A 16,839-nucleotide genomic window follows, 5' to 3' on the forward strand; every position below is an offset into this window, starting at 1 on the left:
TGGGTCTTCCTGGCTAATCCACAATCCAGGAAAGGGCTGATTTGGTTGTGAAGGTCCAAATGAGAAAAGATTCTCAGACTGGTTTGTGCAAATGGTTTTTTTTTTTTTATTTCCACATTTATATCACAAGGTGTCCACTTACTGGACCAAATAGCAAAGTTGCTCCCTTCTGCGTCCTGAGAACACAGAAGTCTAGGTACTGTACATTCACTAAGGCTCCTTGTTTTTGCAAATCGCGTTTATGACAAATAACCATAAGGCAAACAAATCTAAAGGAATGGTTATGAGTGTTTCCAGCGTACAGACAGGTCTTCCCCCTCGCCCCACAGTACAGCGTAAAACCAGTAGCACCCACAGTAACTTTTGTGTTGTTTTGGGGGGACTCTAGAAAGGTGAAGTTTTCTAGATGTGTACAGGAAGGGAAAACAGGAAAGGGAGGAAGAAAGGAAAGGTTTTTTTGTCTGGTGGTCTGATGGAAGAGGAGTTGTTAAAATAAACATGAGAAAACTTAAATTTTTGCAGCATTTCTTTAAAAACTAGGTTATAACTGAAACCAGATATAAACGGGTGGCTGCCCATGGAGTGTGGGTCACACTGGCTGGCCAGCTGGCCCTGCCCAATGCTAGTGGCTCACCATAGCTGAGAAGCTTCTGGCACGTGATGGACAACACTGGCCTGACAGTGGCTGGGTAGGGAGCAAACAGAGGCAGTGGCATGGCCCACTGTCTCAGACACTCAGGGCCAAATTAAAGAACAGAAAATGCAAGAGAGATGAGATGCGTGCTTCTGTTGCTGTGTTAAAGGTAACCTCTCCCACAGGTTTTCTGTGCCTGCCTGCAACCGAGGCCCCAGCTTTCAGGTGCTGGAAAGTGTCCGCACCTCTTCGGGGGTGAGGGACTAACGCTTTTTATAGCTGGTTTGCTATAGAGTTCTGAACTCACTTTGCCGTCCTTCCTTCCACGCGGTCCTTCCTTCGCAATTTTGTTAGTAAACTGGTAGCAGCATTTCACAAAAGGAGTTTTGAGGGAAGAGCGCAGAGAGACCGCGTGACTCCCGCCCCCTCCCTCCCGCCTGGGCTGGACTCCCCGAGTTCCCAGCACAGGAGGCAGCTGGGCCCCGGCCACCTGCCCACCTGCCTGCCCGCCCACCCGGCTTCTGCAAGATGGGAATGCACTTCGTGGCTGACAGGCCGGTCAGTCCAAGCAGACATAAGGCAGAATGTTCAAGCGCCCGTCGTCGCCGTGCGGATCTAGCGATATGCACCGCGTCCAGTCATACCAGTTACCCTGTGTGTCCTGACACCCGTTCACCCCCGGCCACTGGCTGGCCTGGATTCTGTCGAGATCGTCCTGTGTGACCTCCCGGGTCAGACCGGGGAGGTCTGTGGGCGGGCTTTGAGGCACCAGCACGTGCAGCTGCCTGGCCCCTTGCCGGGTGCTCTCCTCCTGCTTCAGGTACTCAGACATGAAGTGGTGAGCCCCCGGGGTCTGCGCGCCCGATGATGAGAGCAGGCTGCTCTGCCGGCTCAGGTAGGACTGGATGATCTCGTTGCGTGACAACTCCTTCCAGTTCGTCTGTTCGAAGGGGCTCTGGAGGCTGGCCTTGGCCTCCTGCTTGTCCAGCTCTGTCCTGGACTGCTGCTCCATGTGCACAGGGCTGTCTGCCCGCACTGGCTCTTTCTGGGTCAGAGGTTTGATCTGTCTTGTCATGGGGTCAAAGGTGAGCTTCCGCTCTTTTAACCGGACAGGCTTCACACCCGCCTCGGCCACCTGCCCGTCCAAGTTAACCGTGTAGTCTCGAGGCCGGTACCTCTTCTTCTTTTTACTGTCCGAGCCCCCTGAGGAGGCAGCGTCACTGTCCGCCTTGGAGGAGTCTGGGGAAAAGCCTGCCCGGGACAGGAGGGGCTCGGCTGGGGACAGCCCTGCCTTGCAGCCCGGCCCTGCCAGCCGCTGGTGGCTCTCAGGCTGCTCAAGCCAGCGCACTGGGCTTTCCGCACTGGGCAGCAGCTCGAGCCGCCGCACAGGGGGTGTGGACGGCTGTGCCAGTGGAAGCGGTGACGGCACCTGTGTGGCATCGAGTGCCTGGGGCCGCGGTGAGGGGCTGGGCACGGAGCCCTTGGGTGCATACAAGCTCTGCTGCCGGGCAAAGGAGCCCTCATGCCGTGAGTTCCGAGGACTGAAAGAGCAGCGAGGGGGTCCCTTGGGATGGGGAGGCCCCGGAGTCTCGTCCACCCTGTCCAGCTGCTGCAGCACCGAAGCCTTCGGCTGCAAGCAGGGTCCAGGGGGCTTGCCCAGGCCTGGGGAGCTGGTGTGCGGCCGCACGGCGTTGACGGGAATCTTGCCACTGTGCTTGTCATTCTCGCCACGCTCCAGGCGGCCGCCCTCTGGGCCTGCATGCCCACTGCCATCCAGGGAGCCGGCGAAGCTCTCTGGACTCCCACTGATCCCATTGGTGGGGAGAGGGGATGAGTTGGGGACCAGGGGGTCGTGGCTAGCTTTGGAGACCTTGGGTGGCGGCCCTGGGTGGCCGAGGTCACGCTGGTCACCCCGGCGCTTGCGGCTGCCCAGCCTGTCCAGCCGCTGCCCGGGCAGCCTCTGGAGGTCATTGCGGCTCTTCAGGTCATGGATGCTCCTGGGCGGGCCAGCCGCCCCCACCTCTGGCCGGCAGTTGTGTGCGCCCCCGTTGGCAGAGCCGGTGGCCCCCGCCAGCCCCCGCAGCGCCGCCTCATGCTGGTGCGCCGGCTCGATGAGCTTCTGCCAGCTCCGCAGCAGCTTCTTGGCCCGCTTGGCGAGCTCCTCGTTCTTGGTTTTCTTGCGGACGTCGTTGATGAGCTTCCCAAGTCGTGTTTCCTACAACCAGAGAGAGATGATGACATACTTTCGGGACAGGGACTTCTCCATGAGCTGAGCCAGAAATGGTGGGAAGTGGCCCTGACAATGAAATGACCCGATTCCCACTGAGCCCTAAACTGCCAGCTTCCCTGACACAAAACTTCTGGGGATTTCCGGTCCTTTGTGACAATATAAATTCTCAAACCTAGTTCCCAGACCTTCAGGGTCCCAAGTGGCTTCTCAGCAGTGCTGTCACCCAGGCTCCTGGTGCCAGGGGCTGTGGACCATCAAGGCCACTCTAAGGACACTGCCAGAGAGGCTTCCTGGGTGAGAGGGTGCCGTGGCAAAGGTGACAGCACAGAGGGTCGGCTTCAAGTGGAGGGTTGGGGATGGTGCCTCTCATTGGAGCCTCCCCCAAGCATACCTCTCCTGATGTCCCCATGTGCCCACGAAGTGTGCTGGGCATGTAGGATGGGATTAACACCACTTGGTCTCTGCAGTGCCCATGGGAGAGCAAGATTGCGAGGCACAAGCTGTGAGGGCACACCGCCTCTCTTGGTCCTCCCAAGCAAAGACACTGACGCTCCCAGAAGCTGGGGAAGGACCTGGTTGGTGCTGTCCCCTGCCCCCTGTTCTGCCCTCCCAAATGCTGGGGTCTGGGATACTCACCTCAAGTGCCTCTTTGGTAATGGGGTATTTCTCCAGGCTGGAGATGACTTCCAGCACCGCCACCATGTTCCGGATCTGTGGAAATAAAGAAAAAGCCATTTGTCAGGTCCCTGTCCTTCTCCCCTGGGAGGCTGGAACACCCTGCCCCAGCCTGCTCCAGTCTCTTCCCAACCCCAGAGCAAGAGGAGCCGGCAGCCCTGAAGCCCCCACTCCATGTAGTCTCCTACCTGCTCCCTGGGCCAACCTGGCACCCAGTGCTCATCCTCACCCACTGTCTGACCTCCTCCAGTGTGTGGTGTGAGGGCTGCCCCAAGCCCTCCAGTGTACATGGTACATACCCACCCACCTGCTGAAACCCAGGATGCCTGTGAAACAAGAGCTGCTCCTCATACTTAAGATGACCTCTACTCTGCCATCTGATGGGAGTGGGAGAGGAGACAGTGAAGAATTCATCGAATAAAATCCACAAAGCTTAAAAGATCAATACATAGGCTGGGCGCGGTGGCTGATGCCTGTAATCCCAGCACTTTGGGAGGCCGACGAGGGCGGATCACAAGGTCAGGAGTTTGAGACCAGGCTGGCCAACATAGTGAAACCCCATCTCTACTAAAAATACAAAAATTAGTTGGGTGTGCTGGCATGCGCCTGTAGTTCCAGTTACTTGGGAGGCTGAGGCTGCAGTGAGCTGAGACCACGCCACTGCACTCCAGCCTGGGTGACAGAGCAAGACTCCGTGTAAAAAAACAAACAAACAAACAAAAAGCATAATAAACTTAGTCAATCTGAATCCAAAGACACCATAAAGAGAGCAGAAAGTCACAAAGTAGGAGAAGGCATAGGCCACAGGCCCCAAGGAGCTGTATCTGGAGCACACAGAGAATTGCCTGTGCGGCAGTACAGCTGACCAGGAGGCTGGGGTAGAGCGGCCACAAGACAGGAACAGGCACAGGCACAGGGCAGTGAAATGTCAGTGCTGATGCTCAGCTTCTCAGCTTTATCAATAATCAGGAAAACTCAAACTGAACCCACAAACGGATACATGATACACGTGCCCCACTGACAACACTAGGTACTTCTGGGGATACAGCCGACTTTGGGGACTGCTGGGCTTTGTCTGGCAGAGTGAAACATGAACACATCCCATGACCAAGTAATCCCTCCCTTTTAGGATCTTGCTAGGAGCCACACCTTGTTCCAAGCACTTCCCACACATTACTAACTCCCTTAATTGTTACAACAAGAATTCCTACCGCTCAACCGCCACCTCCAGCAGCTACAGGTTTCTGGTGGGCTGGCTGGTGGGTGGGAGCCCAGGGGAGGAAACCACAGTGAGTAGATTACACAACTCCCCCCACCCCAACATGATAAAGGAGTTAAGCGGGCACATGATACAAATTAAAACAGCATAAAAGGGCACACAAGGAAATGGGCATCTCTGACCCAGCCACTGTACCATTTCCTTAAATTTTTTCCTAAAAATATCCCTTGTATATATAGGCGTATACATCTACCTTATCACATATTTCAAAACCAAACTGACGGTGGTTCTTGCCTTTTCTGACTTAACATCAGCAATGTCCAGCCTCAAACATAGCCCCTCATTTGGCTCACCATCCCTTCCAGAGTGGGGAAGGCCCGACTTGAATGTTGTGGGACACTTAGGCACTTTCCGTTCGCCATTACAAAATAAGGCTGCAACCGACGGCAGTGACAGACCTGACTCTGGGCTAGTGCACAGACAGCCACGGAGGAGCCGGGGCTCTACATCCATGCAGGGTGGTCACCTCACCCCCGGGGAGGCTGCTCCATTCCATTCCCACCAGGCCACATCCTTGCCAAAACTGCGTAGCATGAGTTTCCATAACATGATTGTAAACTTAGCATCTTACGCAGCACACATTTATCATCTTAGGCTCTAGGGCTCAGAAATCAGGTCTGGGTCTCACTGGGCTGGGATCCTCTCTAGAGGATCCATTTCCTGCTCCTTCAGGTGCAGGTGTTAGCAGAGTTCAGCTCTTTTTTTTTTTTTTTTTTTGAGATGAAGTTTTACTCTTGTCACCCAGGCTGGAGTGCAATGGCACGATCTCGGCTCACTGCAACCTCCATCTCCCGGGTTCAAGCAATTATCCTGCCTCAGCCTCCCTAGTTGCTGGGATTATAGGCGCCCGCCACCATGCCCAGCTAATTTTTGTATTTTTTTAGTAGGGAAGGGGTTTCACCATGTTGAAGGCTGGTCTTGAAATGACCTCAGGTGATCCGCCCTCCTCGGCCTCCCAAAGTGCTGGGATTACAAGCATGAGCCACTGCACCCGGCCCAGAGTTCAGCTTTTTACACTGCAGGAATGAGGCCCATTTTCTTTCTGGTTGTCATCCAAAGCCATTCCCAGCTTCTGGAGGGCACTGTATCCAGCTCACACCCCCTCCCCTTATGCTCAAAGCCAGCTACAGGCTGAGTCCTCATCCTGCATCTCTCTGACCCAGCCAGGATAGGTGCCATCTCTAAGGACTCCCCGACTAGGCAGGGCCCGCCCAGATGATCTCGGATCACCTCCCCATCTCCAGGCTGTTCCCTAAGTCACATCTGTCATGTACGGTACCATGTGCCCACGCTCCAGGACTAGAATGTGGACGTCCTTGAGGGGTGTTAATTCTGCTGGCCTCATGGATTCTGGCTTTTCTACTCTTCTGCCCCACTTCCAGCGGGAGGCAGCCACTGCCACTCCCTCCCTTCCCCTGTGTTGTCTCCTCTGGGTGTAAAGGTGCAAAGCCACGACAGCAGTCCCCGCAGAACTCCCACAAAGCTGCCCTTCTGCCAAGGGGCCCATTTGCTCCTTGGCAACAACGGCCTTGCCTTGCAATGTTCTCATTCAGGGCTCCAAATGACCCTGAGAACCCTGCTTCGAGCTGCGTCATGGTGGGGGTGGACGGGTGATATGAGGGGAGATGCAGTCCTGTCCACACTCCGTGCGCAATGGGCAGGGATCAGTGCAGGGGAAGACTGTGCCATGAGGAGGCCAGTCCTAGACAGACAGCAAGGCCAACCACTCCCTGCCCCAGGCACTCCAGCACCGACTCAGTCCCTGGGCTTGCCACATGGCTTCACCTCCATCCTGCTGACCTCACCCTGGTATATTTGGAGCCCTGGTTCCCCACATAGTCCTGAAGCAGCAGTCCTTGCAGAGCAGAACACTGCCCAGGCCCCACTAGCCTGGTGGCACAAAGTGTCCTTATCCTTGGGCAGACACCATCCTGCTGCCAGACAGGAGGGAGGAGACAGAACACCTGGGCAACCCCAGGGTCTGGCACTGAGCTGGTGCCCCAGAAATCACCGCTGAACTAACAGCCAGTCCCAAGAGTCTCCTGGAAGCTGTGTGGGAGCTGGGGACACCAGGCGAAGGTGTGAGGGCCCTGCGACTGGGTATCCTTACCCTTGGCCCCTGCCTTATGAGCCACGCTTAAGCGTGTGCAGAGAGGCCTTCAGCCTCTAGGAGCCCCAAGGGAAATGCTACAGCCTTGGCAGTCTCCTTTCTGTCCCCACTGTGTGAGCTGCTCACCTGAGGAGTAGAGGAGCCCGTCTGCTGTACCTGTAAGGTGCTAGAAACCCACAGTCCTATGCCGTAAACAGATGAACTCTGCCAACACCTGAAGGGGCAGAAAACGGCCTCCAGAGAGGAGCGCAGCTCGCTGCTTCCTGGATCCCAGCCCGGTGAGACTGGAGCTGACTTCTGAGCCCTAGAGCCTGAGATGATAAATGTGTGTTGTGTAAGACATAGAGAGAGGGTGAGTGTCCAGTGTGGCCACTCCCTGGAGCCAGCAGAAGGCAGTCAGTGATGTCAGCAGAGCTAAAGATGGGGGCAAGGTGAGACTGCCCTGCCCTGCGACCTCTGGGGCCTTGATGTCAAGCAGCCTGAGTACTGTGTGGAGAGCACCACCTGGACATTCCAGACACAGGCCTCCCAGGCCCAGGAGGCAGACACTGAGCAATGCAGCGAGGAATCCCTGCAAAGGGCCTGGTCCCGACTCCAGGCACACTGAGCCAGAAGGCTCCACAGAGCATCTTTATAGATGGCCACAGTCTGTCCCAAAGAACACTTAGCACCCAATTGGTGCTAGTCCCATAGGAGCAAAATATGAGCTGGCTTCTGACCCTGGCCCTAGGGACCCTGCCTTAACAACCAACTCACCCCCACCCAGGAGCGGCAGGTCTCCCACCCTCACGGAGGTGGCCCTCTGTGACTGACAGACACCAGGACTCGTATCTGGCTGACGGGAGGCTCCCGCTCTGACTCCAGGCCTGCTAAGTCCAGCATGAACACTCAGGGCAGGGAGGCAGGCCACAGGGGGAGGGCAGCACCTAAGGTGGCCTCCCAGGGAGGTCAAAAAAGGATGTGGCAGAACGAGCTGTGTCCACCTGGGCTGGAGACTGACTTCCACGCTGGAAAGCAGAAAAGAGCTGGAGAAGGATGGGCAGGGAGCTGGCCAGACAGCACCAAAGCCCTGCGGCAGGGGAGGGGCCGGGGTAAGGACACTGGGAGGAAAAACAGACCCAAAAGACCCAAGGTGGCTCCTTCACAACCTGTCTTCTATCCCCCTTAGCCACTGTCCCCACAGACCACCTGCCCTTGCCCTGTTTCTGGGATGCCCCTGGCACCTGTCCGTCTATCTGGGGAAGTACACTAGATCCTAATCTCAGCACAGACACAGTTTGACTCCACATGGGGAGCTGCTCCAGGCGATGGCCTCAAAGGATGGCTTTAGGGCAGCTCTTCGGGCTTGCCAGGGCCACGTCTGTGGCCTGATAGCCAATTGCAGCCTCTTGCTGTCAGGAATAGCCTGGCACATCTGAGGCCCCCTCCTCCTTTGGATTCTCCCTTGGGATTTGTTCCCAGTCCAAAAAAACCTCAAAACACCTGCCAAGTGGCTTTCCCAAAGGGACAGGAATCCCTTCAGGAACTGCAGCCTCTCACTTCTCCACTAGGGACCCCTCAATAGATGCAGATGGGTCTGAACTTCCTTAACCATCAACGAAGACAGGTGTTGCCTCCCCTTTCTACCAACACTGACTGCCCCTGCCCACTTAATTTGCTTCAGTTTGGCCTCTTCATTGCTGTGGGAAGTGCCTGTGAAGGGCAAGGGTGTTGGGTGGGGGTCGGGGGTGTCGACAGCAGAACCTCCATGCAGCTACTAGGAGAAGGGCAGGGGTAAATGCAGCAGGGAGCACTCTGGAAGCAGGTGGGACCTCCCTGAGGTGCCTGCTCCAAAGGCAGGCAGGGCAGGAAGTTAGCAGGTGGGACCAGGTGTGGCACAGGTATACATGCAGGTCCAGCCCAGCCGCCTGGGACATGAATGTTGATGGAACTGACTCTATTGTCACACCGAACACTTTCAGGTCTTAGAATGGAAATCCATGAGGCATGATCAGGTACACATGGGCCAACAGGAATGTGAATGTTAATCTCGTCCTTCTGGAATCTCAGAGAAACCAAGCGGGGAGGCCTGGTCTCAGGTCATAGGCATCACAGATACCGAGATACATAGATATGAGGAAACGGTTTGCATCCAGGCAGAGGGTGAACCGGGGCCACCAGCACAACCCTCAGCACACAGGTGCCCCACACTTCAGGGATGCCCCAGGAACACACGCATGGGGGCACGGAGGGGACAACTTCTCACCCAAGACCACAGGAGGTCTGGCTGTCCCAGGGCTCTTTTGTGGTCATCCTTCCACATGAGAACTTAGAAAGGCTTCCACGGGCGTGGTGGTGTGCGCCTGTAATCCCAGCTACTCAGGAGGCTAAGGCAGGAGAATCGCTCAAACTTGGGAGGTGGAGGTTGCAACGAGCTGAGATCACGCCACTGCACTCCAGCCTCGGCGACAGAGCAAGACTCCGTCTCAAACAACAACAACAACAAAAACCCAAACACTGCCCCCCCCCCCAAAAAAAAGAAAGGCTTCTGGAAAGGCTGGCACCTTTGTCCCCGGAGAGCCCCATAGCCTGTGCTAAGCCACAATTCCAGCCAGCCTAACTGGTGACATGTGCTGTTCAGCTCACAGGAAATGTGAGGAAGGAGGCGGGGCTGGACACGCACAGAGACAGCCTGAGGGAGGGGCCGGCACCCCTCAGAAGCAGCCTGGGTCAGGCGCCTGGAGCTGTGTGAGACACCTCATTCTCCCACACCCTGGGAGCAGTGGGGAACCCTGTGTGCGACTTCACAGCACACCACGCTCCCTGTGAGCTATTAAAGACCCACTACGCATCCTCGTCTTTCAGTGACACTTTCCTGAAGAAATAATACAATCTGGAATTTGCTACAGAATCATCCCCTAGGGTGAGTGACAGGAGGGGGACGGGTGAAACAAAGTCACATGGCTGTAAGCAGCTATCTACTGAAGCAGGATGGTTACCTTTCTCTACTTTTATGCTTGAAATTTGTCACAAATAAAGATGAGAAAATACATCTATTTCCTAGCATTTGTTTGGGAGAGTTCACTGATCTAGAAGGACTAGCAGCCATCTAAAGGGGAAGTGAGCAAATAGCTGTTTCCAACTCCTCATAGTGGCTTCACTGTCCACCATCTGGCCCCTGAGTGAGGCAGCAAGGGCCGAGGGCTGGGTAGGATGCCACCTCCCTCCACGTGAGCCTGCCTCAAGTCTCAAACCTCCTAACTGATTTGAACTGCACAACACCATCTATCTGGTGAGACCCCAGGAGCCCCTCACCAAGCTCCACTACCCTGGTACTGGGCTGCTGCTTAACAGACCTGGTGCAGAAACAGCAGGCACCCCTGGGGCTGGAGAGGGGAGCTCTGAGTACCCATGCCAGCTGTCCATCCCAGTCCGACTCTCAGGTGTCCTCACGCCTCTCTTCTAAAGGAAACCACAGAGAGCCCGAACCAGGGGCACACGCTAGGTCGACAGCTGCTGCAGGGAGAGGCCAGGACAGCCACCACCACAGACAGGACAGGCCCTCAAGTGGCCCAGACCAGGAGGGAGGACTCTGCAAGAAGGGGCGGGGGCTAGGTCACTCTCCCAGAAGGGGAGAAACATAACAATGAGCCAGCAGTAACCCAGGGAAGGGACAGCGGTCACTCCAGGACCTGCCCAGCCCCAGTCAGCACTGCCTCCCTCCCATCTGCAATCCACATCCTATGGCTCTGGGCACAGCTGAGCCACAGGACATGGCCACTCAGAACTTTCTTTCCAGGTTTCCCCCAAAGGCCAGCCAGCAGCACTCCTCTGTGGCCCTGTGAAATCCAGTGACACCTCTGACCCCTCCAGAGTCCAGAACACTGGACTCTTCTGAAAACCTACCTACGACAGGGTGCGTGGAGTCACCTTTCAAACCAAACTCCTGTCAGCAAATATTTTAATTGGGCCACGGCATGTGTCTGAGTTTTTCTTCTGTGAATAGGATCACTGGGTCTGAGTGCAAAGCTGGGGCCTGCTCAGTGGAGTGGACCCGCTACTGGCCAGCCTCTTCCTCGCTTTATTACAGGCGTGTGTAGGTAAAACCCCCAGGCCCTGAGTAATTACTGCTGGGGATTTCCAGCGCTGGTCTGAAACAAGGAACTGAGACTGAGTTTTGCGTCCCAGCAGCCCCTTGGCTTGCCTCTCCATTTTCTCCACATCTGAACTGTTCCCACCCCGCCTGAGATCCCCAGCCTCTTGGGAATACAGCTGTGGTGGCAAACAGGAAACCCTGTGCTGCCCAAGGTCTGACCAACCAACAGACCCAAGGGTGCCGAGCCTGGGCAGGCCCAACCGGGCACAACTCGCACAGGACCATCACTGGTGGGTTGCCCTTGGGCCAAGTTCTTTCACTTCATCCTCACAAGCGCACTCTACAGATAAGGTAACTGAGGGCCAGGAAGATAATGGAGGTCCCAGGTAAACCACACAGCTAGAAGACGGTGAGGCCTGGCCTTCCACTAGCCTGACATGGCTACCAAACACATAGGGCCCATCTGGTGCTTTGAGTAGGTGGGGTGAAGGGTACCAGGTGCCATCAGCCTGTGGTGATGTCGGCACTCTGTAAAGACTCTCCTGTGATCCTGCAGTGAAATGCACAGGTTACAAACAGTTCCTTGAACCCACACAGGGCCACCTCCACAGTCTCCGTGCTGTCTATGCCTTGTCCCCAGGATGCCTGAGAGGCAGGACCAGGGTGACCCAGGCATGCACGGGCCACCACAGCAGGGCTTCAGATGGCACTGGAGCCCACTCCCCACTGGACTGGCCCTGGGAACAGTGCACATGGAGCACAGACTGCAGTTCTGCACTCCCCCACCTCGGGGTCCGGCCAGCCTTCCTGACCACCCTGGACGGTGGGCGGCACTGCCCTGGCAGCCTGTGGGCCCACACCCGTGCCCCACAGCCCACATAACCTGCTCCTTGGGCTCAAAACAGCCCCTGCTGAGGCCTCAGTGGCAAAGCACCTGTAAAAACCGGTTCACTTTAAAAACCAACAATGGGGAAGTTGTTGGGTTTTTTTTTTTTTTTTTAATGCAGAATGGTCTAGACTAATTTACAAAAACTACTTAGCTCAAAAGACTGTGGAAGTGTTCATCAGCAAGCAAGCTGTCCTTCCAAACCCAAACACGCCACAGATGGCACCCAGAAACAGACAGTCTGCCTTCAATGTGCTAAGCATTCTAATGCCGTCTGTGGCTGAGTCACCTCGCCCACCCCCCAACCCCCAACACAGTCGTGTCTGCTGAGGACACACGGGTGAATCAAACGGGGCTTTACTGGTAGAGTGTGTGTCTATGATTTGGTTCCCGCCACACCAAATCTTCCTGCTTCTGACAAACTCCGCACGTGTTCCCAGGCAGCTAGGAGCCAAACTGCCTCTGGTGCAAGTCAGTACAAGAGGTGGCACCTGGATCCCCACCCCACCTCCACCCCAAGACCTCAGCTCTGCTCTCCCTCTCAGCTCTGGAAAGCGCAGCCCTGAGGGGTGCTGCTGTGCTCACCCTCAGGTGGGTGCCACCCTGAACTCTCCGCTCAGCCTCATGGGGCTGGTGCAGGTCTACCAGGCTCTGCCCAGTGAAGGCACCTTCCTCTGAGGGGACCTCATGGGAGCCTCAAACTCCAGGGGCCAAGCCTCAAGTTCACAGCTTCTCAGAGGAAGAATGACACTGGGAGGAACAATGACGGGAGGGTGCATGTCTCAGCCATAGCCACCAACCTCACCACTTGAAAAGCACTTCCCGCTGGGGCCCTCCTTGTACTCCCAGGAGCATCCGGCCACCTGAGTGGTCTGTCATGTCCATGTGGCCCTCCCTGTCCTGCAGCCACAGCTCCTGTAATGCTTGGGCAAGTATGCAATTGCACGCTACAACTCGGCCCAGGGACGGGAAATACCACCTCAGCACAGGCAGCACGTGGAGCCCTGACTGAACCCCATGAGCAACTCAGAAAGAGGAAGCCCAGGGCTTGGGGCAGAAGTAGGAGCTCCATCAGTAGGCATGCCTGACCTCTGCAGCGAGAGAAACTTGCAGATGAAGCCAGGAGGCAGGCAGCGCTGCTCTCCACAGCCACTGCCCCCACAGCGTCCTTCCCTCCCACTTTCTGTTTCAGCAGCTCTTCCCAACCAAACTACCAATCTAGACTCTCCTGACCTCTGCTTCAGGTCTGCAGAACTTACAATTCTTTTTTTTTTTTTTTTTTTTTTTCTTTTTAGGACTTACAATTCTTACTGCCATTTGGCCCTTTGTGAAGGCACAAGAGCTCTCAAAGCTCATCTGTAAATTGACTCGTTGCTACGTGGATAGAACTGGGGCAGTGGGAAGCCAAGCAGAGTCCTGGTGATAGCACGCTGGGTAGGGGCTTCTCCCTCCCAGCCTCTCTCTTCTAGGAGCAGCTGGTAAGAATGCCAGCTGCAGAAGACTGGAAATGACCCAACATCCTTGGGGGAAATACACACACAGTGCTCGGCCCATATATGTTCCGCCAAAGACAGAGCCCAAATAAGAACGAGCCAGCTTTTCAGGAATCAACAGGGAAAAACCTTCAAGAGACTGCCAAGCACAGAGATGCACACGACAGCGCACCCTGTGCCGCCGCCTGGAAGATCCTAGCTGAGGCTGGGCAGACAAGGACCTGATGGTGGAGCCGTGCATAGCTGTAGCAGGGGACTGCACCTGGCCTCCAGCGCTGACGCAAGCAAGACCTATCACTGACTGGAGCCCAGTTCCTCCTCTGAGAGCATGAGAAAACCACAAGATGGTGTCTGTAGAGCATGAATGGTGTGCTGGAGACCACGCCCCCAGGGGCCAGGCCACGAGGACCCGCACACTGCATTTTCTGCTGGGCTGCTCTCTGGTCTGTAAGATCCATTCAGGCAGGGCAGTGCCCAGCACGGCGCCTGGAGGCAGCCTCAGAGGCCCATTGAGAGAGGAAGCCGAAGGAGAGCAGCCCCCCGCCTGCCTGTCCAATTGGGCTGCTGTAAGATCCTGAGAACTAGCGACCTTCTAGAATTCCCTGAGACGAGTAATCAAATGCTCTCTGAGCACCGACTGCACACAGGTGCTCTACCAAACTCCGGGCCCGCTGGATGTTGGGAGGGAGCGTTAGGATCCCTGCGTACTGACCCGGAGAAGTAGACAGAGACAGCCAAGGTCAAGAACAGAAGAAACAGATAAAATGCCACCACTGAGGCTCTCACCCAGGCTGCCAGGAAACCCCAGGGGAGGACTACACTTGGCTCAGGTCCAGGGCCACCCCTTCCCCCACAGCTCCTGGGCTCTGTGTGGAGCTGGAGGGACAGGAGTGGGCACAGGGGCCTTCTCAGTGGGCGTTCCTGCAACAAGGGCCACCATGGAGAGAACCAAGGACACTGTCACCCAAGGAAGAGTCTGGTGACTCTGTGGATCCCATGGTAACCACCATTTAAGGATGGACACTCACGCTATAATCCAGCAATTCCACTCCAGGCAGCACCAACAGAAATGCACTCAGCAGCTGTATTCAGAACAGCCCCAACTGAAAACAGCCCACGCGGCCACCAACAGAACACCGAATAAATAAATCACCGTCTGTCCATTCAATGTCGGATGAACAAACTGCTGCTACACATAACCTCAAAGACAAATCTCAAAACAATGTCGAGTCAAAGAGCCAAACACAAAAAAACACATTTTTTTTTTTTTTTGTCCTGGATTAAAAGGTCAAAAGCAGGCAAGACTTCTAGATGGTGAGAGCAGTCAGGGTAGTGGCAGGCAGAGAGTGACTAGGAGAGGACGTTGAAGATGGCTTCAGGGGAAAGGCTCTGTTCCTTGACCTCAGTGGACTGGGGTTCTCAGGTGTGTTCATAAATGTTCATTCAGCTGTAAAACTTGGGACTTGTACACTTTTCTAGATGTACATTTTCTAGACTATATTTATAAAGGTTAAAAATAACCTACTGTGTGTGAATTCCATGATCTTAGAGGCCACCTCATCCTACAGAAACAGATGGTTGTGGAGGAGGGGGAGGTGTTGGCAAAGCAGCCCCTTGTTCCCCACGGCCCAGACCCTCTGAGAGCCCCACAGAACAAGGTCTGAAAACAGCTTCAACACAAGCCCTGGCCACCTCTACAACACACAGTGATGCATGTGCACTGCACTTCACTGCTCACTGAGAAACGTGTCTGCACTCTCCTGCCCTGGATGGGGCTGGGGAGGACAAGGGCACTCTGAAGCTTCCCCAGCAGGAGTACTCAACAGATGAGTGTCCCCAGGAAGAAGCGAGCACTAACGCTACTGGAAAGAGGCAGGCAGGAAGCACCCACTGGGCATGGTTCCAGCACCCTGCAGGGCACTGGGGTCTTGCCACACCATGGTCTCCCCTGAGACCACAGATACGCGCCCCCACCCCCACCCCCAACAGGTATTAAGCCACTTTCCCATCCAAGAAGCCAGGGTGCCAGCTGGCCACAGATTCATTACTAACCTAACCTGCTACCCCATGCAGCCAGCACACACCTGCCTCCCTGCTCCACTGTGACACAGGACACTTTAGGATGAGGCAAATCTGCACATCTGTACAGCGGAAAAGGACAGTGAAGAAATTCCTCTTCTACTCCTAGTTTGCTGAGAGGTTTTATCAGGAATAGACATCCGATTTTGTCACATGCTTTTCCTGCATGTACTGGGATGATTATAAGGCTTTTCATTTCTGGCCTTGTAATATGGTCAATTACACACATTTTCAAACATTATCTGCCTCCCTTGCTTTAATTTCAACTCCCTTTCTTTGCTACCTTGATTGTGGTGATGGTGTTACTGACGTACTTACAAGTTAAAATTTATCAAATTGTATACTTCTGATATGCACAGTTTATTGTATGTCAATTATACCTCAATAAAGCTATTAATGTCAGGTGCAGTGGCTCATGCCTGTAATCCCAGCACTCTGGGAGGCAGAGGCAGGTGGATCACCTGAGGCCGGAGTTTGAGATCAGCCTGGGCAACATGGCGAAACCGTGTCTCTACTAAAAATACAAAAAAGTTAGCCAGGCGTGGTGGCAGGCACCTGTAATCCCAGCTACTTGGGAGGCTGACGCATGAGAATCACTTGAACGCGGGAGGTGGAGGTTGCAGTGAGCTGAGATTGCACCACTGCACTCCAGCCTGGGCCACAGAGCAAGACTTTCTCAAAATAAAATAAATAAATAAATAAATAAACAAAGCTATTAAAAAAAAAAACACCCATGGAGGCAGACAGATGCAACAGGTCCTAGGAAAAGTAGGAGAGATGGCAGGCAGAGAGAAGGACTGCTTCTTTGTTAGAGGGGAACCAAACGCCACCTGGGTTTGTCCTCCCTGGGGATGGAGGGTGGGCCCTTTGGGGAGGCTCCTTCTCTCCTCAGTAGAAGGAGAATGACTGTCACACCTAGGATCTCGGAGGGACTGTAAGGACTGAAAGATACACTTGAGAATGCACACAATGCACTCCCCATCTCAGACTAGACTCCTGCAGGCATCAGTAGGCACCTGCTTTTTCCTTCTGGGACACTCTGTATGCACCCACAAACACTTGTGCACTGCATTGATTAGGCATCCTGATTGTAGCTTTGGAAAAAAGCTGTAGCTGATGCTGGGTCACAGTGTCCTATGAGCTGTGAAATAAAATGCCAAACAGCCACCAAGCCACTTCCCAAGGCTGAACTTACACACACACACCCTTGTATGCCTACCTGTAGGGTTTGGTCATACTTCACTGGAGACCCAGGTGAAGGAACCAACTTCCTACAGTTGAGAAAAGGCCAGCGGCTGCAGACATCTGCAAAGTCTTGGGCAAACGACAGTCTGCTCTCCCCAAAACACGGTGCAAGCAATGATGCTGGATCCATCCT

The 16,839-nt window shown here is 54.9% G+C and overlaps 1 protein-coding gene across 3 annotated transcripts in view; it reads right to left on the reverse strand.

Annotated features, from left to right (window-relative positions):
* MED26 (mediator complex subunit 26) overlaps positions 1 to 16,839 on the reverse strand; it is a 53,841-nt gene continuing 37,002 nt past the window's right edge. For all 3 annotated transcript variants that reach the window (XM_032170046.2, XM_058425837.1, XM_058425838.1), the window contains 2 exons: positions 3,501 to 3,575; positions 1 to 2,849 (listed from right to left, as the gene is read on the reverse strand). In XM_032170046.2, coding sequence (XP_032025937.1) covers positions 1,194 to 2,849; positions 3,501 to 3,575 — 1,731 coding nt within the window. In that variant the 3' untranslated portion in view covers positions 1 to 1,193. The remainder of the gene's footprint in view (positions 2,850 to 3,500; positions 3,576 to 16,839) is intronic.

The sequence above is a fragment of the Hylobates moloch genome, unplaced genomic scaffold, assembly GCF_009828535.3.
Source record: "Hylobates moloch isolate HMO894 unplaced genomic scaffold, HMol_V3 SCAFFOLD_12, whole genome shotgun sequence".
NCBI lineage: Eukaryota > Metazoa > Chordata > Mammalia > Primates > Hylobatidae > Hylobates > Hylobates moloch.